Source organism: Mauremys reevesii, linkage group 5, assembly GCF_016161935.1.
Source record: "Mauremys reevesii isolate NIE-2019 linkage group 5, ASM1616193v1, whole genome shotgun sequence".
Taxonomy (NCBI): domain Eukaryota; kingdom Metazoa; phylum Chordata; order Testudines; family Geoemydidae; genus Mauremys; species Mauremys reevesii.
In genome coordinates, this window is record NC_052627.1 from 132,981,147 (window position 1) to 133,005,821 (window position 24,675).

General features: G+C 39.6%; 1 protein-coding gene across 5 annotated transcripts in view; it reads left to right on the top strand.

Moving 5' to 3' along the window:
* The window catches only part of ATRN (attractin), a 231,779-nt gene that overhangs the window by 71,670 nt on the left and 135,434 nt on the right, over nt 1-24,675 (top strand). For all 5 annotated transcript variants that reach the window (XM_039540648.1, XM_039540651.1, XM_039540652.1 and 2 more), the window contains 11 exons: nt 404-572; nt 2,106-2,196; nt 3,068-3,311; nt 5,880-6,063; nt 7,375-7,529; nt 12,527-12,611; nt 17,559-17,779; nt 19,556-19,671; nt 20,227-20,365; nt 21,300-21,481; nt 23,917-24,133. In XM_039540648.1, coding sequence (XP_039396582.1) covers nt 404-572; nt 2,106-2,196; nt 3,068-3,311; nt 5,880-6,063; nt 7,375-7,529; nt 12,527-12,611; nt 17,559-17,779; nt 19,556-19,671; nt 20,227-20,365; nt 21,300-21,481; nt 23,917-24,133 — 1,803 coding nt within the window. The remainder of the gene's footprint in view (nt 1-403; nt 573-2,105; nt 2,197-3,067; nt 3,312-5,879; nt 6,064-7,374; nt 7,530-12,526; nt 12,612-17,558; nt 17,780-19,555; nt 19,672-20,226; nt 20,366-21,299; nt 21,482-23,916; nt 24,134-24,675) is intronic.

A 24,675-nucleotide genomic window follows, 5' to 3' on the forward strand; every position in this document is an offset into this window, starting at 1 on the left:
TACCAGAGCATCAAAGATAACAGTTCTACTCATGGGGGGAAAAACCCATGGAATGTTTAATGGCCACAGGTAATTAGGACCCAGATCTTATGTACATTGCATCTTATGTACACCATGCCTCCAAATAATGTGTTAGAGGACTGGTTGAGTATTGACAGAGAGGGAAGCTTTCTCTTTACTGAATCCCCAGCTTCAGGAATCTTAGTAGTGTTTTTGAGGTCTGCCATACAAGTATTGGGCTTAGGTTGTGAAATCTGCAATGAAATTGCCACCCAATATGGCACAGCTACAAGCTGCGTCCTTACTTTCTTTCTTTGAAGCTTTATTTTATCCATAAATGGTCCCTTACATGTATGTTTGTAACAGTGTTTCTCAACATTTTAAACTTATATTTCATTAAAAGGTCCTGGCTGTGCAGTCCCTGTACCAGCTAATCAGTCATTCTGGACTCGTGAAGAATACTCTAGTCCGAAGCTTCCCAGAGCGTCTCACAAAGCTGTTGTCAATGGCAATGTAATGTGGGTTGTTGGAGGCTACATGTTCAATCATACCGATTCCCATATGGTTTTAGCGTGAGTAAACTCAAATACCTTGATATCATTTTTGCTTTTCCAAGTACAAGATATTATTAGATGTCAAGAATTAATTTTAGAAAACATCATCCTGCAAACTGTGTCCAGACCGCTGCCCTACCCAAAGCTAGGATTTGTCAACATGAGTTTACTAATGTTTGATGGGAGCTAGTTTTGAAAAAACTTCATACAGAGTCGTGGGGTTCAGTAACTGCTGACCTACTCCATCCTTCCTGCAACACTATCCTGTCTCACTATTATTATTTTCTGTATATTCATTCATAAGCCCTACAAGTTCTGTCTTGCCTCACCTTCAGTGAGGCTGAGTCTACATCCTCTCGGAGACCATCTGAATTAACTCACTCTAATAAAACAGTTTCTGCTGTTTAACCTGCAGGATTTCAGGTTGTGAGTGCTTAATGAAGCTCTATGGGCTATTGAAATGGATATTTGAACTTAGAAAGAGAGGAACCATATCCCAGTGGATAGGGCACCAGACTGAGATTTGGCTATGCTGAATCTATTCTTGTCACCAGGCCAATTCAAAACGGCCTCACTGTATGACTTTGAGCAAGTCATTTAAACTCTGTGCCCTCAGCTGTAAAATGAGGATGACACCCGCCGTTGTGAAGAATATTGTTATATCATTTATACAATTATCATTAAGTGTACACTAATATTCTCTGTGGAAAGCTTTTAAACCACCGCTTGACCCAGATAGTGTTACAAACTAAAAGGTATAGGGCCTAATTCTGCCCTAAAGTGCATACATATAGCTTCTGTCAGCTTCAATGAGAGTCATGCATTCAGAATTTGGGACAGTGTTTGATCCATAAGTAGCAGTTTCTGTAAGCCATACTCGAAGGTTATTTGAAAGTTCGTATATCATTGCAAGGCAGTCCTTCCTCATTTTCACTAGCTACTTTTTCAAAGTCTTGCCATGTTTTTTCATCTCACTAAGCACATGTCATTAAAGATTTATCTTAAAGCTGATTTTTCTTTACATAAATGTAAGCATTGCAAACGTAGCTGCTTCCCTAGATGTAAAGCCTATGAACTTTTTTTTGGATGGGTTCTTTCTCTTGTTGATTTCCTGTGCCAAATTAAGTTTAGAGAGAATTTTTTTATGGTTGAATGATGAAAGTGTAATTAAAAAATACTATGCTATGAATACTGACTGTTTCCTGTAGGAATGTTAGAATTTACCGTGAGCTTTTGTAGAACCTATTTTTGACACACCTTTGGGCAGATCCTCAGTTGATATAAATTGGCATAGCTCCGTTGTGAATGTTGTCACTCTTGGTTTTGCATAGGGAAGTGCAACACTAAGTATGGTAAAGAAACAAAAGTATATTTGTTTAAAGTATACTGCTTCAGTTTAACTTTTATCCATAAAAGATTTTTTTTATATATAATTTGTAACGATGTGTCTTCACACTTTTTATTAATATATCTTTCCTAACAAATCCTGAGAAGGACAGGTAAATTTACATATAAATTACACAGAAGAATCATAAATTCTCATTTATACAGGTATGACCTTGTTTCTGAGGAGTGGCTTCCACTGAACAGCGCTGTGAATTCTGTAGAGATCAGATATGGTCATTCATTGGCGTTACATGAGGTAGGTAGATTTATTAGTGCTAATTAATTCTTGCTTTCAATTGTTTTAGTTCTGTGTATATAATGGCTTGGGAGAAGCATTGCTTACCTAGCTGAATGGCAAGGGCAGCCCAAGGGATAAAAGAAAAGAAAACCTTAAGGCAATCCTACTAGACAGTTAAAAATTTAGTGGCATATACATTGTGTTGGAATTTTTTTGAATACAAATACACAAAGAATACGGCTGGATGTGTCATTTGTATATTAACATAATTTCAGACTTTGTCATCTTTTGATAGATCCTAACTGCTTAAATAATTTGAGGCTCTTCACTTGCTTAGCAGTCATAGACTTTTAAAATCACATGCTTTTCATTTTTATATTTCTTGAGGTAGGGAGGATAGCATAGGGAATTTACTTTTTCCTCCTTAAGTATGTTGTGCATCAGACAACATAATTTGAATAAGACCAGGAGGAGATGGACAGATGTTGCCCTAGATTTGCATTGCCCTTGTTAAACTCTACCATAACTCCTTAATAGTTAACAAGAAAAAGGTACACTTATTGCAATGCTTTTCTAGAGTGAGACTGAGGAGGATTCAAATAGTTTTTTATTTACCTTCTACTAAAAAGGAAAAATAATGAGAAATAATTTTTCTTAATTTTTGTTTAACATCAGTGAAATGGTTGGATCTTCCATCGATGTTTAGGAGACTTTCATTTAATTTTCCATTAGCAGGAGTTATTAGTATAAATCTTCTATACATTGCAAAATATGTGGTGGACATTTGTTGGGGAACTATAAACCATAGCAGTTAGTTTCTTTTGTATGTGTGGTGTGTTAATGCCAAAAAGGCTGACCATTTCTTTATTAAACCAATTTTTTTTTCCAGAATAAAATCTATATGTATGGAGGAAAAATAGATGCAATGGGGAATGTGACCAATCAACTCTGGGTATTCCATATACACAATGAGTCATGGGTTCAAGTGATCCCAAAAGCCAAGGAGCAGTATGCAGTTGTTGGCCACTCAGCACACATCGTCACTCTGGGGGATGGCAGTGCTGTTATGCTCGTCATCTTTGGGCACTGCCCTTTGTATGGGTATATCAGCAATGTGCAGGAATATAACCTTGGTAGGTACAATCTTGCCACTTGCTTGTATTTCAGTGTTCAGTTTGCAACCATTAACCAGATTCCGGCAAAACCAGTATATTGAACTTATTGATGTTCAAGTTCCTCCCTTTTTTCCTACAGTATATTTTTTAGAACTTGAATCTAATGTCTTGTACAAAATGCTTAAATATCTGTACAGGGACTAGAAAGGCATGTACCCCTTGTGGCTATCCAGTATATATGACAGGATTGCAATGAATGATGAGGCAAGTCTAACTGATTATGAAGTAACTTTGAGTTTTGTTGAAAGCATTCTAAAAATACACAGCAAAGTAGATACGTAACTAAAATTCCAGGAATGCCACACTCTTGCAAGGCTTGTGGAAGCCTTTTTGGACTGTGGGAAGTGTTGGTGTCTCCCCACCACGGTGTCTCCCTACCATGCCTGCAGAATGAAACCTCAAACTCTCCATGGTTTTTTCTTGAAGTTTAGAAAGCTACAAACTCTGTTTTGTAGCAGCTTTCATTATGCATGGAAAGTGAATAATTGAGTCAGATTCATTATGAAATGAATTTAAAACAATTCTGTTCTTGTGAGTGGGATGCCTTTCTTCTTGTGTATATATTGCTGCATTCAGTACCTAGAGCCCAGGTAAAATGCTATGTAGCATCATCCTCTTTGGGGGTGACTGGATTCACATTTCATGTATTGTATTTCACACATATGCATACGTTCACCAAAAGCTATTTGTATCTCAGAAGTTCATCAGCTTTTAGAGACGTTCAGATATAAAAGTTAGAGTGTAAGCTCTCCCAGATGGTAGCTGTGTCTTGCCATATTTATGTACAATGTCCAAGACAGTAAAGCACTGATCTCAATTGGTGCCTATAAGTATCAGCGTACTATAAACAGCAAATCATAATTTTTGCAGTATATTATTGGTTTGTACATTGTATTCATATGTGTTAGCTCTTCCAGTTCATTTTCATAAATAACTTTTTAACTTCCTTAATTCATTGCAATTTTATCTCTATTTTTAAGGCAGTAGTACCCAGCGTTTGTTGGGGCCAAATTTTGTAGTTAGCCGCTGCTGAGTTTTTTAGTAGTCCTCCTTTAAATCTCTAATGTCACAGTCCTGGAATTAGTTTGACTTTTTGATTTACCTGGAGAACTTTTTTGTTTAATCTAGGCATGCAGTGCCATTAGGTGACATGCTGGGATGTAGTTACTGTATCTGAAATAGCTGGTGATAGGAATTTGTGACTTTCTTAAGAAGCGAGCAAAAGGAAACAAGATTTCTAGACTGCCATGTTGAATGGTGGCATCAGAAGCTATGGCAAATATGGATAACAAAATCTCCATCGTGGGTCATTCAAATTATCTGTATTACTTTGGCAAAAATTCTATACCGCTGATTGTTGCCTAGTATTAAAGCTGGGAAGAGGCATTTTTCCCCCTGTGCCACCCTCTCCTTTAAATAAAAACAGTCCAAAACTTTTTTTGGTATCTAGGAAACACGTAGTTGTTGTTCACGTATCAGGAGACTGTGACCCAATCTGTTGTCAAACAGAGGCAATGATTGTGATAGAAACAAATCAAGAGACAATCTTGGTTCGTTAGGGGAGTCTCCTTCATCCTCAGCTTTATATTTCCTGCATGGAAAAATGCCTTTGGGGAGATAGACTTGTATTCAGAGCTAGAGTCTGCTGCTTTAAGAAATTATGGTGTGGGAACTTGGATATGGTTTTCTTCTTAGTTCTTAAAGACACCAACGTGCGTAAGTTTCCAAAGGCTACACCATTCATTTCCTTTAATTTTTGGGAAGAAGTTCCTTGCATATCAGTCAGACCTCTGAAGTTACTTTGTTTCTTCCCATATTTGCCTGTCTTGGTAAGACTGCGTGGCATTTCATTTAGAGCCTCTCAGCATTGCTCCCTAATTGGGGGGGGGAAAAATTTTGGTATTTAGTTGGGTAAAATGTTTCTCTCAGGCTGATGATGTTACTTCGTTATGCTCCCAAGCCCTGCCTTTTCAAGGGAGTGAGGGACCAGGGCCATCAATCACACCTGGGTTCTCAAGCATGGCTATGAAGAACACAATAGTTAGGCCACCATTCTTTTAAAAAATCTATCCCAGTGAGTTTGGCCTCTGTGCTTTCTTGCCTTAAATCTATAGAAGAGTGCTTTTGGATATCAAAACTAATCAAGTAACTTTACTGGTGATTTGATGTCACTGAAATGTGACAGATAATTTTAATGCTTCTTATTTCACTCTCTTGGCTTGTCTTTGAAGTTTAATGAATGACTGGAGGAGGAGAATGCCTGTGGTCTAATTAAAAGAATCTGACAGCACAGTACCTCTTGGCAACTAACTTACCCACTGAGTAGGCACTTTTTTTTTCTTTGAGGAGTAACTCAGACTGCCTCTTAAACAGTAAAAGACAGAGAGAGGCTGTAGCTATGGAGTATGCAGTGCTAGTGGTTTTGAGTTAAGGGAGAGTCTATTTCCTAGCTAAATCTATTGACCTGTTTTCAGTGCTTACACATTACATGTCTTTTGTCACATACAAGTTTCTTTCTCTACTTAGCGACAAATACATGGAATATTTTACAAACAAGTGGAGCCTTGGTGCAGGGAGGGTATGGTCACAGCAGTGTTTACGATCCAAACACCAAATCAATCTATATCCATGGAGGTTACAAAGCGTTCAGTGCTAACAAGTATAGACTAGCAGATGACTTATACAAATATGAAGTTGATACACGGATGTGGTAAGTATCTTTTCATCTTCTGACCTCATCTGAATGTAATGTATTAGAGTACTGGCTGTTTGCAAAATGATGAAGTATTATCTGGTTAATTAAACTGAAGGTACAATACTACTGTTTTCTGTGACTTGGGTTTCAGGCTGTGAGCCCACTCCTGTCTGCCCAGCTAGAAGTTTAGGCTTCCAATTCGCTCCCTTTTCAGGACTGGTAGTACATCCCATAAGATCTCCTAAACTGCCTTCTGACAGCCCATTTTTTCTTAGCACTTCCCTCCCCTTCAAGGGGAATGGTGCTTCAAAAGCCCACCCATGCTTTTGGCTGGTTGCTCAACAGGCTTTTGCATTCTGGCCTCCGTCCAGGAACAGAGCAGTGCTCAGGAACTCCTTCCATACAGGAAGCACCACAGCACTCAGCTCTCTATTCCAAATCAGAGCAGGTCATTGGGCTGCATTGTTGAGTACTTTGTTGTAGAAATGTGACTTAAAGGTAGGGAAAATCTTTCCCTCCACATGTACTACAGTCACAGTGTTGATGTACAGCAGCATCCCAGCTACAACAACTTTGCTGGTTCTGGTGGCATGAACCCACACAGCCAGGAAACTGATATTCAGTCAGCTATACATTCCGCCCCAAACCTTTTAAGGCCTTACTCTCTCAAAACATTGGGGAAATCGCAGAAGAGAGTGCTCTGTTTAGCTCTCAGTACTGTTAATCGTGTTGATTTGATGCAAGGTCAGTGGCTAATATAATTAATGCTGTCCATGATTTAATCATGGATGAGGCATCCAGTTTTACATGTATTAATCTGCAGGGCTATATTACTAGTTTAGAAGTTTTAGTCAAGATATTTGGCTTAGGTTGAGGAGGGACAGCATCCAATTTAAATGATGACCCTTTTGGGTTGGTTTAGGGTTTTGTAACCACCAGAACAATCATGAAATTCTCCCAGGTAGTTTCTGGCTCAACGGCTGTTGCTGGCCATATGCTAAATATTGATTTTTGGTGAAGACTGGAGGTGGCAGATGCGTGTATTACATCCTTGTCCAGGACAAGATGTTTCAGTAGAATGCCACTGATGAATATGACCCAAAAATCGGGGGGAGGGAGGGTAGTTGAGAAGAGGAAATCAAATTATAGGAGGCAAGGAGCAGACTGGAAAGAAAAGGCCATTGCATATTATATTAGAAAAATAATTAAGTGGATTGCCACCACAAATGTCTCTCCAAAGTGGGTTTGGAAATTACTTTGTCTTTTTCAGGTGGCGGTTAGTTTCTTTAAAAAAAAAAAATGTTTTTTTTTTTTCCATTTCTGAAGGACAATTCTTAAAGATAGTAGATTTTTCCGCTATTTGCACACTGCTGTGATAATGAGTGGAACCATGCTGGTGTTTGGAGGAAATACACACAATGACACATCAATGAGCCATGGTGCTAAGTGCTTTTCTTCAGATTTTATGGCATATGATCTTGGTAAGTTCCCAAGCAAAAACCTTTCCTTGGAGATGAAAAGAGAAAACTGTCTTTAAAAAGACTAATTTAAATGCTGTGTATATGATACCAAATTCTGTTGTTAGAATACTGCAGGAGAATGTATAAGCAGGAAAGACCGACTTAACTTGGTTTACTACACATTTCAAAACAATTGAACTGGATACTAACAGTGCAGCAACTTTGTAGGCGAGTACAGCAGCAGTTATATAGTCAGTAGGAGCTCGCATACAACCTTGAATATTAAAACCCCATTTTTGAGTAGGAGATATGTGGTTTGAAATAAGTTTTTTTGTTTACTCATTTTGGAACGTGTTTGGGGATGTTGAGCTTGGGTAAACAACACACACTAGTATAAGGAATGTAGTTTTAACATCTCATCCAGCGAACTAATCTGACATCTCATAGGCTCTCTGTATTTGTGATGTAACAGAAACATAGTATGTCGTGACAAATACAAACACTGGATGCTGCTAGAGCTTGCCATGTAGTCAGCATTCTTTAGTTAGTTGAGCTTAGGTCTAGGAGCAGGGTCTCCTGAAAATAAAGCATCACAACAAGATAAATCTTGTTTGATTAATGTGTACACTCCATAAATCCAAATGTCTCTGCAAGTGCTATTGAGTAACCAAGCCAAAGGACTGGGTTTTATTTCAAAGGATTAGATGTTGGTGACTTTGTGTAGCCAGAAGAGGGCAGCATTTATTTGCAAATACCTAGTCCAGAAACTATGTTCAATAAAAATAAGAGGTGAAAATATTTAAAAAGAGAAAATACATGCATTTCCAGCTAATTGAAATTTGAGGAGAAAGCACCATTCAGAATTCAAATCGCTGTATCTTAGGGTATATGTACACTGCAATTAAACACCTGCACCTGGCCTGTGCCAACTGGCTCGGGCTAAGGGGGTGTTTAATTGAGGTGTACATATTCGGGCTGGAGCCTGGGCTCTAGGACCCTACAGAGTGGGAAGGTCATAGAGCTTGGGCAGCAGCCCAAGCCCGAACATCTGCATTGCAGTTAAACAGCCCTTTATCCCAAGCCCCATGAGCCAGAGTCAGCTGACACAGGCCAGCTGTGGGTTTTTAATTGCAGTGTAGACATACCCTTAGGTATTAAATACAGCAAAAGATAGATCTCACCTACTGAAATTCCCTGAAGTAAAGAATCCCTTCCTGGTTCTCTGCAATAAGGTTAATATTCTGAATTTTGACTTCTTGATTTAAGCAAGTTTTTAAACTATTTATCATTTTAAAAGGTCAACATAAAAATTATTTACAGTAAGGCCATGAATACAATTACTCTCCCTCCCCTGCCCAAAAAAGGAAAAAAATAAATCTCTAATGTTTGCCCTATCAAACTCAGTTATGATACCAATTACTGAGTAAAGCTGTATATTTTGACAGCACATATATTCTGTTTGTATAATCAATACATTGTAAATCTAAGTTGGAAGAAGAGAATTCTTAGTAATTTCTAACCCATTAGTTTCTTCCAATATTTGATCTTCTGTTAAAAATTGAGAAAGGAGCTTAGAAAGCAAAACATTCCAAGTCTCCTAATAATCTAGAAAAATATATTTGTTGGCCTCTCATAACTCACAACTTGCTGGATATAAATTGCAAATTATGCTCCAATTTTGCTGAAGTCTTCCGTTACAAACTTGAACCATGTGTGCTAGTCTTATGAATGATGTCAGGAAAGGTTACATCCTGTAACAATTGAGTAGATAACTTAAAAAAAAAATCAATTTCGAAATAACCATTTGCTAGAGCATTAAATGCAGCTAGTAGAGTCCTATCTATTTCTCTTCTCACCACACCTTCTTGTCTAGGTGTTGCACAAGGAGAATGTAAATCAATGACTCTCTGTGGAAGGGTAGTTCCAGATCAAATGTCTTACCCCATAGTTCCTCAAATAACTTCCGTGAAGAAATAATAAGGTTATTTCTCACTGCACCCTCTTGTAAGTCGATTTGCACACCTGTTGGAGGATGTGGATTTATTTTCCAGTTGCTTCAACCTGTGATGCAACATGGCATTACCTTATATTAAAGACTTTGTCGACAGTCTGGAGCTCTTTAGATTTTCTTCCCTAATAACATACTGACTTTTCTCTATTAATTGCATAGAGATTTCCAGTTTCTCAACCTTATGAAACATGTTAACTAATTGTAGATCAGTTAAACTTCAGTGTCTTCCTCTTCCGATGCTGAAGCAGCCACACTATGAGAGAGGCTCTACCTACACCAGCCGGGATAAAAAGTGTGCAGTCTTTTGGCCATTAGCCTCCACGGCATTCCCTTTTACTTGGCCCAACATATAGCACTTCAATTTACCAAACTTTTCTGCTTTTGTTCCTTTGGCTGATTAGTGGATTCTGTGTTTCTTGTGTGATTTCTTCACAGTGCCTAAAGAAAGAAATTATATGAGAAACCAAAGTAAATAAGCAGCACTCAAAAATGTAGTTTATTATCCAATAAGTTCTTGGAATGTATTGGAGGCAATTTTTTATTTCAGAAGATGGAAACAGTTACTAGGGGAGACGCTGTTCTAGATTTGATTTTGACAAATAGGGAGGAACCAGTAGAGAATTTGAAAGTGTAAGGCAGTCTGGGTGAAAGTGATCATGAAATTATAGAGTTCATGATTCTAAGGAATGGTAGGAGGGAGAACAGCAAAATAAAGACCATGGATTTCAAGAAGGCAGACTTTAGCAAATTCAGGGAGTTGGTAGGTAAGATCCCATGAAAAGCAAGTCTAAGGAGAAAAACTATAGAAGACAGTTGGCAGTTTTTGAAAGAGACATTATTAAGGGCGCAAGAGGAAACTATCCCACTGCGTAGGAAAGAGAGGAAGTATGGCAAGAGACCACCCTGGCTTAACCAGCAGATCTTCAGTGATCTAAAAATCAAAAAAGAGTCCTACAAAAAGTGGAAACGAGGTCAAATTACAAAGGATGAATATAAACAAATAACCACAAGTATGGAGGGACAAAATTAGAAAGGCCAAGGCACAAAACGAGATCAAACTAGGTAGAAACATAAAGGGTAACAAGAAAACATTTTACAAATACATTAGAAGCAAGAGGAAGACCAAGGACAGGGTAGGCCCGTTTCTCAATGAGGGGGGAAAAATAATAACAGAAAATGTGGAAATGGCAAAGGTGCTTAATGACTTCTTTGTTTCGGTTTTCACCAAGAAGGTTGGTGGTGATTGGATGTCTAACATAGTGAATGCCAGTGAAAATGAGGTAGGATCAGAAGAGACTAAAATAGGGAAAGAACAATTAAAAATTACTTGGACAAATTAGATGTCTTCAAGTCACCAGGGCCTGACGAAATGCATCCTAGAATACTCAAGGAGCTGACTGAGGAGATATCTGAGCCATTAGCAATTATCTTTGAGAAGTCATGGAAGACGGGAGTGATTCCAGAAGACTGGAAAGGGCAAATATAGTGCCCATCTATAAAAAGGGAAATAAGGACAACCCAGGGAATTACAGACCAGTCAGCTTAACTTCTGCACCCAGAAAGATAATGGAGCAAATAATTAAGCAAACAATTTGCAAACAGCTAGAAGATAATAAGGTGGTAAATAACAGTCAGCATGTTTTTGTCAAGAACAAATAGTGTCAAACCAACCTGATAGCGTTCTTTGACAGGATAACAAGCCTCGTGGATAGGAGAGAAGCGGTACATGTGGTATATCTTGATTTTAGTAAGGCTTTTGATACTGTCCAGCATGACCTTCTCATAAATAAACTAGGGAAATGCAACCTAGATGGAGCTACTATAAGGTGGGTGCAAAACCGGTTTGAAAACCATTCCCAGAGAGTCGTTATCAGTGGTTCAGAGTCATGCTGGAAGGGCATAATGAGTGGGGTCCCACAGGGATCAGTTCTGGGTCCAGTTCTGTTCAATATCTTCATCAATGATTTAGATAATGGCATAGAGAGTACACTTATAAAGTTTGCCGACAGTACCAATCGGGTAGGGGTTGCAAGTGCTTTGGAGGATAGGATTAAAATTCAAAATGATCTGGACAAACTGGAGAAATGGTCTGAAGTAAACAGGATGAAATTCAATAAGGACAAATGCTAAGTACTCCACTTAGGAAGGAACAATCAGTTGCACACATACAAAATGGGAAATAACTGCCTAGGAAGGAGTACTGCAGAAAGGGATCTGGGGGTCATAGTGGACCACAAGTGAAATATGAGTCAACAGTGTGATGCTGTTGCAAAAAAAGCAAATGTCATTCTGGGATGTATTAGCAGGAGTGTTGTAAGCAAGACACGAGAAGTAATTCTTCTGCTCTATTCCGCGCTGATTAGGCCTCAGCTGGAGTATTGTGTCCAGTTCTGGGCATCACGTTGTTTGGTGATTAATTCCAGTAATTAAAACAAACAACCCCCCCCCAAACTGTTACCCATAATTCCACCAAAGTCCTTGAAAGTGAGGCCAGCAGGAGCAGCTAGCTCTCCAGCAATACAGCTTACTCCCCTTCTGCATGGATGGGTGCATAGGTTGGGGAAGAGCCATTGCATACCATCTCCTCCTCTTTGGGGGCCCCATGGGAATGTCGGGATAAGAGCAGTCCCTTAACTCCCTGAAGCACAGGGAATGCTATTGTCCCCAGTCCTTATGCAGGCTGCATGAGGGCATAGGGAAAGCTCATTGCACTCCTGCCCTCCAGAGATCCGTGTAAGGGGAGGGCTGTACCTGGCCCTAAGATGGTTTCAAATGGATACAGCATTCACTTTGTCTTGAAATGTTGTATAGTGGGTGGTGCCTTGTGCTTTTAAACAGCTACCCCACTCAACTGTAGAGGTTGCATTGTGGTGAAGGGTGAAATGGTTTCTGTGTAGCTATTGAAGTACTGTCCTTTGGGATCTTTCAGGAAGGAATGTGCTGTGTAAATGTCAGTTATTAATTATGCTAGAGGAACTTTTCTGAAGTGAGCTTTCCTTAATCCTAGCTTGTGATCATTGGTCAGTACTTCCTCGACCTGATCTCCAACATGATGTCAACAGATTTGGACATTCTGCTGTGCTGAGTGACAGGTCAGAAGACATAAAAAAAGTCTTACTTTATATCTGCATAGTGTGTACTTAAATGAGCCCATATACAGACATATATGTACGTGTTTGTAAGGTCACTGAGAACTTCAACTGGAAACCAAATTGAAGTTCTGTGACCTTACTTCCTGTCATAGCTTCAACTTGCATCTCTGTGCTGAAGATTTCCAACCTATAACCTCTTAACTCCACCCAGTTTCTTATTTTTAGCTGCCCTGACTCAGTCTCTTCTCCAACTAGACCAGACACTGTTGCCATCTCATCTCTAGAACTCAGTCAGTCCAAAACTGAATTTTGCATCTTCCCTCCAAATACTTCTCCTTCTCTTCCCTTCTCTATCTCCATTGTCATCTCTGCTTTTATTAGCTTTAATAGCTCCAAAAATATACTCTTTCTTCACTGCTCCTACTTATAAGACCTCTGTCCACATCTTGGTTACCTTTTCTTGCTTGCTTGTAGCCTTCCTCCTATCTGGCCCCTTCTCTTTTTGCCACCCACAAAACGTGTGCTGTTCAGGCACAAATCCAGTTGGGGTCCATGCCATTTTGCTGGCTACATTTGCTATAATAATATCCATAGTGTGTGATTTGCTAAGTCTCTGGTTTTGGTTCCAGTGCCATCTCTCTCGGAGGATGCCTCTCTTAAACACATGAAAGGGGGGGAGATCTATTTAAGTCACAAATGGGAGGTAGGCCTGTAATTCCCAGTAACTTTTAAGGGAGTTGAGCTTCTAACTGCCCTTTGTGCCTTTGAAAATCTCACACAAAATAGATAGCAGCTAAATACCTTCAATGCAATGACTTTTGTGAATAGCATTTAAGGGCATACTTAAGTTTTTTCGTGAATTGGGACCAAAAATATCTATAAGATGAAAGGAATGAACTTTTGCCAACCAAATTTCTATTCAGTTCCATTAGTTTTCACATTCTGCATTAACTAGTCCAGCAGTTCTCAAACTGTGGGTTGGGACCCCAAAGTGGGTCGCAACTCCATTTTAATGGGGTCACCAGGGCCTTTATTAGACTTGCTGGGACCCAAGGCTGAAGCTGAAGTCTTAGCTCCACCCCTGCCCTGAGCAGTGGGGGTTGGGCTGTGGCCCCGTCTTCCCCCTCCCAAGCCGGGGGAGGGAGGGCCCAGTCTCTGCCCCTCTCCCAGGGTCATTTTGTAACTCTGTTGTCAGAAGGGGGTTGTGGTGCAGTGAAGTTTGAGAACCCCTTAACTAGTCGTCATTAAAACTAAATTGTGTGTGCAGGTGTGTAAAAATAATAGTAACACATATAGTGGTATTATGCTTAAAACATAGATGTGATCCTTGTCCTCAGGAGTTTGGAAAAATCAATTCTTTAGCTAAATAGTGTTCTATTTTAATCAGTTGACAAAATGACTCTTTGACTGCTCATTTGCAAAGAGCCACAGCATAATTTTGATCTTTGTGATGGCATTGTCTCACCCAAGACATTTTTCCTCGTAACGTCTCAATATCAAACCAATTCAGCACCCCCACCTCCGCACCAATGCCACCCACAGTATATTCTCCTATACCTCTGACTTCTTTTAGCTCCATCTACCCATTGTTGTTGCCATGCTTGGCATATGGCGTACACTCTGAAGGTTGTGCACTCACATTTAATTCCGACCCCTCCAGCCAGATCGTTTGGTCCACAATAGTTGAGGCTTCAGTTACTCCCCCCCTTCTATATGGATGTTCATCCACCCTGATTCTTGGTGCCGTTTTATTTACTGGTATTTGATTAAGAAACACAAAATACCTACCCGCAAAAGTATATTCTCCTGTCGATTTTCCTGAAACAGCTTAATTTCACCATTATGGAAGAATTTTCCATAGCATCATACATCCACATTTTGAGAGCTGCTGACTCATTCCATCCCACATGGACATTAGCCAATTCTTTTTCATAAGTCACATCCAGGGTAGTTGCATTAAATCCCAAATTCCAGGGTTGTGAGTTAAGTCCTTGAGGGGGCCACCTGGAGGGAGCTGGGGCAAAATCCGTACTTGCTCCTGCTAGTGAAGGCAGGCGGCTGGACTTAATGACCTTTCAGGGTCCCTTCCGGTTCTATGAGATAGGTATATCTCCATAGCTCGCATTCTCTGTTGCAGTTAATTGTTTCTGAGCACCTTCAGGGGTTAACCCATTCACTCTCCCTTTTTCACTTTAGTTGGGGATTGGTCCTGCTTTGAGCAGGGGGTTGGACTAGATGACCTCCTGAGGTCCCTTCCAACCCTGATATTCTATGATTCTATGAAAACCTTTTTTTTCCCTTTTCTTCACTCCGACCAAGTTGCAGCTCCTGTCTCTTAAGGTGGTCTATTAACTTTGCTTCTGACTCCAAATCCTGTTGTGCCAAGTCGTCTTTAACCACCCCTAACTTTACTTTACAATCCTCCAGATGCCTTTACTGGAGTAGCACCAAATGTAGAAAAAATACTGGCACTCTCCCATAATGGTGCCTTTACTCTAAACCTCTTTCAAGTGGACTTAAGTGCCTCCTTTCCTTCACCCTCTCCCCTGGTTGTTGCCACACAAACAGCACAAGATCAGAAATCCGAAGTGCAGGCACTGCAATATTTATTGGGATTAATTCCAAGCAAACATATTCATAGCTCTACACCAGAGGTGGTCAAACTACGGCCCGTGGGCACCATTCGGCCCACAGGACCGTCCTGCCTGGCCCCTGAGCTCCTGGCTGAGAAGGCTAGCCCCCGGCCTCTCTCCCACTGTCCCCCGCCAGCGCAATGCTCTGAGTGGTGCGGCTGCAAGCTCCTGCCGGACAGCATGGCTGGCTCCAGCCAGTAAGGTGGTGGTGTGTGTGTGGGGAGGTGGTGGTTGGATAGGCGTGGGAGTCCCAGGAGGGCCTGTTGGGGCAGGGGTGTAGATAGGGGTCGGGGCAGTCAGGGGACAGGGAGCAGGGGGGATTGGATAGGGGAGCTGGGTGGGGCGGGGGGTGCCGGAAGGGGGCGGTCATGGGACAAGGAACAGAGGGGTTGGATGGGTCGGGGATTCTGAGGGAGGCAGTAGGGGATGGGGAGGGGGTGGGGGCCAGGCTGTTTGGGGAGGCACAGCCTTCCCTACTCAGTGCTCCACACAGTTGGCAACCCCAATGTGGCCCTCAGGCCAAAAAGTTTGCCCACCCTTGCTCTACACACTCACAAAGTCTGTTCTCCAATATTCCGTTCCCAGTTCTGATGCTGCAGAGCCTTGCCTGTGTCCCCATTCCATCGTTCTCTTTTCCAGTTCTCTATTTTCCTTTCCCAGTTGTTCCAGCTGAGTCTGCATGACTTGTGCTTGCCTTACTTCCTTCTCAAAACTTTCCTGGCAGATTTTAAAACTTTCTTGCAGGGTCTGTAGCCCTGCACATGCCTCCCTCTTGTATTCAATTACACCTCTACCCTGATATAACGCTGTCCTCGGGAGCCAAAAAATCTTACCGCATTATATTGAACTTGCTTTGATCCGCCAGAGCGTGCACCCCCGGCCCCCCCCACCGGAGCGCTGCTTTACCGCGTTATATCCGAATTCGTGTTTTATCGGATCGCGTTATATCGGAGTAGAGGTGTACACCTTTTTCTTAGCCCACCACAACAACCATATCACAGCTGCCTGCTTCTTGCTGGCATTAGGCTTGTACAGCTGTACATACGTCTCAAACATGTTTTCTAATTTATCAATTATCACGTCAGGTTCTACTGCATCCTCCATCCAAGGGCAGGTCTCAAATGCAATCTCAATAACCCAACAGGGAATCTCCCCGCACGCTCTCATTCACTTATATTTAATGTTGCACGTTCCCAAAACTCCACGCAGTATCTCCCCACGTGCACTTTTAATTCCATAAATAAGGAGTCGCCTGTGAGGCAGTCTCTCACAATCTGGCACTCCTTATATCTCTCCCCTCCTCACAATTCTTCACCAAATGTTAGGCTCTGATAGAGGCCTCCCTGTGGGATTGGGGAGCAGGCAGATACCGGACACAGTGTTCACAGATGCATCTGATGAAGTGGGCTGTAGCCCATGAAAGCTTATGCTCAAATAAATGTATTAGTCTCTAAGGTGCCACAAGTTCTCCTGTTCTTTTCGCAGATACAGACTAACACGGCTGCTACTCTGAAACCAGTGTTGGTATATAATACTCTAAATATTTTTATTGATTACAATATAAACCCCACTCACTCCACATTCACACTCCTTTTATACTACACCAGAGTCTGAAGATCCGAAGGAAATCCTGATGGCCAGTCGAAATTCAGTCCGAGCACAAGGCATGGGGAACCCCACATTACATGCCTTTTCTTTTTCAGGGCTCTGGGTCAGTGTCTGACTCTGTCTTCAGCTACAGCAAACAACCTTTTTTTATAGACCAGTCTGTCGCGTCATTAGCTCTTTGTCTGTTTACTTAGCCTTTCATCCATAATTCCAGGAGAGCAGTTGGGGGCAGGCCGCCATAATCCAAGACATTCCATTTCCTCTTATGGACATGACAAAGTTTTTGTTTTGCATGACATTTCTTGATTTCACGTAACCTTAAGTCCTTGCTTCAGCTGCCAGCACGCAGCTCATGTACACGTACAGCATTTATACTAGGTCTGTATGGCCTATAACATATTACAACATATACATCACAACAATCCCAGACTGAGGAATGATCTGATGCAGTTTATGGCTCAAAAGTCATGGATTGAGATTCACTGAACTAATGGAAATCTGAGACACCATTCTGTTTAATGTGTTCTTTAACCAACATCTATTTATCTAGTTGGATTTACTAAAAAAGGGCACCTATCCATATACTCTAGGTGCCCTGTGCAGTTATCGAGAGCTGTAGTACTGAAATAAAGCTATATATGGTCTACAAATATAGATACAAATATATGAACATAACATTTACTTCAATTTTCTTATTTATGTTTAGCACTGTGTATATATTTGGGGGGTTCAACAGCCTCCTTCTGAGCGATATACTGAGGTATACACCAGAAAGCTGTGAAGCTTATGACAACGAGACGTCTTGCTTAAGAGCAGGTCCTGGAGTCAGGTGTGTGTGGAACACCACTTTTTCTCTGTGTGTCCCATGGGAAAGAGCAACAGTAGAGCAACAACAAAAAGTTTTCGAAGAATGTCCTTCTAAACCAGGTATGTATGCATTACACTTCTACAGCATAGACACACAGCAATGAGTATATTTGTGTTAAAAAGATGTACTACCACCAAAACAAGATACTCCACTGCACATGCTTCTCCATCTGAGGAGAGGATAAAAGAACAACCATCACGTGACCGATGTATAGTCATGTAGCTTAATGCTCTACTACTACTGGAAGGTACTCAGATACAATGGTGATGAGTGTGGTATAAAAGCGTATATAGAATAGACTTCCACTTTTTTCTTTCCATACTGTTTCAATTCTTCTCTGTTCCTCCTCACATTTTTGTACATTATATTGTTCACTAAATAGCCAAAGTCAGGAACTGTGGGCCAAGATTCTATACGATATGAACTTCAGATATAATTATGAACAAGTCAACTGCGCCTACTCTATTGGGCATGCTAAATCTTTTCACTACCACTGTTATAAACTTCAGGTTATTTCTTGAAAATATTCAGCCTTCCAAGAGTTAGCAAAAAGATAAGCGTGTAAAAATCCAGGTGTTGGCGCTCTGTGGTCCTAAAAATGATTTGAATGTGTTCGGTATTTGTTTCTTCTAGCAGTAAACGTCAACAGCGTGTGCATTAGCAAGGTATGGCTACATACCTTGTGTAGAAGGTGCACTTGTAGACTTCTAATAAACAGCCTCATGTGTCTTACTGTGAGAGCATGACTTTAATTTTGTTTTAATAAAAACTGGACAGTTTACAAATTAAATGCTACGGTAAAGTGATAGAAATGGCTTGAGGGCCACAGAGTGCTGCTGAAATGATTGCTTGGCAGTTTAGGGGGTGGACAGTTAAAACTCTCAGTTTTTCTCCTTTAAACATCTACCCAACTCAGACTGTTGCTATTATCTTTGCTCCTTTATTAAATTTCCCAGTAGGAGCCAGGCTTGGACCATTGTTCCATAGAAAGTGACCTGAGATTTGTCATTCTGAAAGCCACCAACTCTGTTGACAAGCACCATTGGGAAAGATTGGACAGGGCCATGCTGCACTCCTTTTTGCTCATCAAGAGAGGAGGTGTCATCAGATGATTGTTGCTATCACTTTTTCAACTGGAGTGGGGAAAGGAAGTTCATAAAGTTATCAATCTTTGAGCAATTTCTTTGAACTACATTTAATTCTGGACTCCTTTTATTAAGTTTTCTAACAACTATCAAGTCTGTAGTAGTTTATGCCAGTGCTCTGCCAGCTCCCAGAGTTGATTTTTTTTTTCTGAAATGTGCTTCTGTAGTAGATTGCATCCTTTAATTGTGTGAAAACAATTGATGTAAAAGGACAGTAATTTGGGATGTTTAGTGTATAAACAAAGTACTGCATAAGCAGAGAAGATAAATGAGGAAAAAGTTGAACTGGAAGATTTAAACTTCATATGAAATTCCCAATTGAGAACCAGGATTTCAGAAAAATGTGTCTGCATTTGCACATCTAAATTGCCCTGTTGTATGTGCAAATGACAAATGGACATCTATCTATTGGGCTTGCATGGGCAATCTCAACATTTGTGTGTCTTTCTGCATTTAATTGCATGTGCACTTTCCTGAAAATGACTTAAAATTATTGACAGAAGAAATTAATGGAATTTCCTTCAACGTAGTTAAAGTAAAATCAAGAAGTCCAGTTTAATTGATAGCTCTGGTGGGTTATGGGAAATCTGTTGGCACAGCCATTGGTTATATCATATGTGTAAACACTTTCTTAGAACTCTGTCAGGAAATGCTTTGTTTTGGTCATGCAGGTTTTTTCTTTGATTGTAGATCATGAAAAATGTAATCAGATTACAGACTGCTATAGCTGTACAGCGAATACAAATAACTGTCAATGGTGCACTGACCAGTGTATCTTAAAGCATAACAACTGCACTGAAGATCAGGTAAAGGTGTTTAAATATCGCTCTAAAAATGTTAATCTCGCCATAAAGTTTCAAATATCAGGAAAACTAATCTGTGTCACAATTACCTCTATTTATGTGTTTCTGCTGTGTAAATAACTGTAACTACAAACATCTGAATTTCTTGAGGAGGTTCAATGGCTTTTGGATCATATTATACTTCAGCTACCTAAGTAGTGCATATCCTAAAGAGACAATGGGAAGGGGCAAGGAAAGATGAGGGCATCAGTATAATTTTATTTGGTAAGGCATGTGCACATCCTGATAATTCTATTCATAAGGTCAAAAACCCCTTGATTCCCTCCTCACATCTTATAAGCAAGATGGCACAACTGATTTAAGAGGGACTTGAGCATGGTGATGGAGGTGGCTTAGCATGCAGGTTTGGGGAAGGAATTCTGAAAATGATACATCTTTAGAAAATATTGGTCCTTCTGTAGACTTAATTTGTTGCCTCTTCTACAGAATTATAGTGGTGGTCTTCGTGAGTGTGAATAGACATGTAAGAAAAAAATGTAAACATGCTGTGTGTTTTAGGTACCCATTACTGAATATGATAAATGCCCCAAGGATAACCCTGCATATTACTGTAACAAAAAGACAAGTTGTAAAAGCTGTGCCATGGATCAGAACTGCCAATGGGAGCCCAGGAATCAAGAATGCATAGCCTTACCTGGTACGTATATATTGTATTTAAAAACAAATACTAAATCCCTAAATCCAAAAACATTCTTTATTTTTCCTCCTCAAAATCTGTGGTATGTTTTTAAGATTAGGGTGAGGTAAGGACTGTTCTCTGTAAGGAACAATTAATTTTATGTATATTTTAATGTTATGTGAGATTTGTTTTGAAATCCAGCTGAAATCTTAGACTGGCATTTCTGGTCTGTTCATTCCAAATTAGGTATGAAGCTTAGTATTAGTAATATTATTAGAAGTGGTAATTAGGGCTGTCAAATGATTTAAAAAGATGCAATTAATTGCAAGATTTAAAAAAAAGCTGTGATTAATCAGTTTTAACCACACAGCTAAACAATAGAACACCAATTTAAATGTATTATGGCTATTTTTCGATGTTTTTCTATGTTTTCAAATATATTGATTTCATTTACAATACAGAGTACAAAGTATACAATGCTCACTTCGTACTGTAAAAAAGACACACAAGAAATTATTTTTCAGTTCACCTCATACAAGTACTGTACTGCAATCTCTTTATTGTGAAAACACAACTTACAAATGTAGACTTTTTTTTTAATGTAACTGCACTCAAAACCAAAACAATATAAAACTTTGCAGCCTACAAGTCCAAGCATGAAGGGGCGTATGAATGTTTAGCCTATCTGGCATGTAAATACCTTGTAAGACTTACAACAGTGCCAGGCGAATGCCAATTCTTACTTTCAAGTGATGTAAATAAGAAGCGGGCAGCATTGTAAATGTAAACAAACTTGTTCGTCTTAGCGATTGGCTGAACAATCATTAGGACTGAATGGACTGTATGAGGTTTTGTTTATCTTTTTGGAGGACATTCACCATCTCCAAGTGATGGTTTTTGAATAGGGGGAGAAAGGTGTTGTGTATCATTAATTGGTTTCACTTTTTCATAGAAAATATCTGTGGAGCAAACTGGCATTTGGTTGGCAACTCGTGTTTGAAAATCAATAGCACAAAAGAGAGCTATGACAATGCTAAATTGGCATGCAGAACTCAGAATGCTCTGCTGGCATCTTTCACAACCCAGAAGAAGGTGGAATTTGTTCTAAAGGAGCTGCAGAGAATGCAGTCTTTGGTGAGTGTTACTCTTGAATACCTTGTGAGTAGTAGAGTGCTGAATATGGAAGAGTACTTGCTGTGGTACTCTGTGTTTTGTACCAAAATCAAAATATGCCCCTTAACTCAGGGGACTGATTTTTTTTAAATTCAACATATTCCATGGCAGCTTTGCAGTGAAACAGTAGAGAATGTAAACGTGTAACATAAATATAACATGCAGGGTGTCTCAGAGATATCATTGCATAATAAAATCACACACACACTTCTGATTTGGGATACATGACTGCAACATGAAGGTGAGTAGTTCTCATGTGAACTGCACATGTCACCCTAGACTGTAAATAAAGCTTCCATTGGGGCACTATATATACTTAGTGTAAAGCACGTAAGTTCTGTTCTAAAAAGTGATTTGATACTCAACAGACCCATGTGAAATATTCAGTTAGATCTGCTCTAGTGACAGACATTTTTTCCTGCTAACGTTAAAGTCAACACAACTAATAAAATGATTTAGAACAGGGGTAGCCAACCTATGGCGCGGTGCCGAAGGCGGCACGTGAGCTGATTTTCAGTGGCACTCACCTTGCCCAGGTCCTGGCTGGTCTGGAGGGCTCTGCATTTTAATTTAATTTTAAATGACGCTTCTTAAACATTTTAAAAACCTTATTTACTTTACATACAACAATAGTTTAGTTATATATGATAGACGTATAGAAAGAGATCTTCTAAAAACATTAAAATGTATTACTGGCATGCAAAACCTTAAATTAGAGTGAATAAATGAAGACTTGGCACACCACTTCTGAAAGGTTGCTGACCCCTGATTTAGAATTTATTACTACTTGCACATCAATAGAATTGACTTTTTTCTAATCAATTACACTTGTATAAAAGACATGGATGGCGGAGTTGCGTAAGCGTTGCTAAGGTTGTAGTGGTGATGCACGGATGTAATTCAGGTCCTAATTTGGCCTGCAGAACCATTTTTATTGATGATACAGAAGAAGAACTTATGTAAGCTCTGAGAGCCAAGACTGCGCAGGACTAGCAGTCAGTGACATTACTTTTTTATTGGTAAATTGAAAAAATGGTCAAAAGGAAAAATTAGGTAATAAACATGGAATGTCATATTATGTTGTTACTTTTTAGAGGAGAAACATACTTTATATGTAGAATACAAATATCTAAAAAATTGAATTGTTAAATTGAAACAAGAACATTTTCCTTCTTCCTACTTTTGCTCCCTCTGTGATCTTAAAATGAAACAGTTCAACAGTTATAGGACATTAGGGTGCTCCATTTTTATCAACCCTATATGAGGTACTTTCTATACAAGATTTGTGAGGCAAGGGGGAGAAACATAGAATATTGTATAAGTACCTGGTTTTCAAAACTCAAGGCTTTTAGATACCATGGTGATGAGTGCTGTATAAATTGATGAACTTGTTAAGCTCTCTAACATTTGAACTTTTTTTTTAGAAAGGGGATGTCGTTCACTTACCTCTGGTTACTTTATTGCTTAGAGAGTCGGTAATGGTGAGGGTCTTAGGAAAAAAAACTGTGCAGATTTTTAAGGAATCTTTTGGTTTTAGTTTATATTTGTATGTTTTATTGGTTTAGCATGTTTTGTAATTTCTAAAAATAGCTTTGGTAGAAAGTTACACTGCATCTGGTATTTGAACTTTGCCTTTAAATGATGTGCTGCTTTCACTCTGGTAATGACTTTCTGAGGGAGAGTGCTCACTGATTAAGAGCCCAGTGATTGCAGCTTGTCTGTTCATTTGTAGTTGCCCTGAAAAAATGTGGCTTGATTTTTCAGAGGTGCTGAGTACCCACAGTGCTTCAGTAAGTGTTGCAGGTTTACGTTAATCGAAGATAAAATGTTTTGAAGTAGGTGGATTACTTTGTGGGCCTCCCAATGATAGTAATTGTTATACAGAACGTAACGGTGACTTAAACTATTTGTAGCGGTTTTCTTTATCTAAGCAATGAAAACAATCACCCCAGAAAACTGCTGTTTCTATTTCTCACCTTTTACAGTACACTCATGAGCATCTCAGGCCAACTCTTTTTGTTAACTTCAGAATTGTTCAGGTTTAAAATGTATTAAAATATTTTGCTTCCTCTCTAGTGCTTAGTTTTTAAATAGCTGAAAAAAGGTTTGTGTAGAGTGGTTTGGGAGATGGGAGGGAGTGTGTTTTAAATTAGATAAATGAGGCACATGCCTGAAGGATGTTAATTCTCCAGTTGATGTGCTGTGTAAGTCCAGTGGGACTGAGAAAACAGTATGCCCTTAATTAATGTTTGCACCTCCAAATCTGCTAGAGTGGTTCACATACACTGCATGACATTAGTGGGTTTTTTTTTGTTTTTTTTTAAGTCCTGCTTCTTAACTATGTGAAGTGGTAAAATTATGGTGTTCAGTCAATCGAACATTTATTTTATCTCTAGGCCAAAACTTTGACCCCCTGGGTTGGGCTGCGGAAGATCAATGTGTCATACTGGTGCTGGGAAGACATGTCTCCATTTACAAACACCTTGCTCCAGTGGCTGCCTGGGGAACCAAGTGGTGCTGGATTTTGTGGATATTTAGCTGAGTCTTACCAGCAGGGATTGAAGGCCGCAACATGTATCGACCACGTTAATGGCAGTATCTGTGAAAGGCCTGGTAAATATGCTGCTGATGAATGGCTTTTTTTATGGGGAACTAGTTCAGAAGTATTTTATTGTCTAAGTAATACAAATAAGATCTCCCAGTTAAATTTTGAATGTTTGCATCATTCAGTAACCAAACAGACCAGTTTGAACAATAGTTTTGTTTAGTTATTCAGTACAAAAATCAAGCATTTAAAAAAACAGCAGAAGTACAGTGAGACTGTTGAGCAATAATTAGCTTTAACTCTTTCTTCCAATTGTATATTTGTATGTGACATTCAGGTTAATTATGGTATGGAACAATCTTCTTACTAAAAAATAAAAACCATTCTCTACCTAAATTTTTTTTGTACATGTTGTCTAGCCAGAGGATAATATTTTTCGAAGTTTAAAGTTAATCGAGCAAAACACTTTAGAAATACGAGAGTTTTGGGGGTGGGGGGGGAAAAAGAAAGAAAGAAAACTAGATAAATTCATTGAGTTTAAATCCATTAATGGCTATTAGCCAGGATGGGTAAGGAATGGTGTCCCTAGCCTCTGTTCATCAGAGGATGG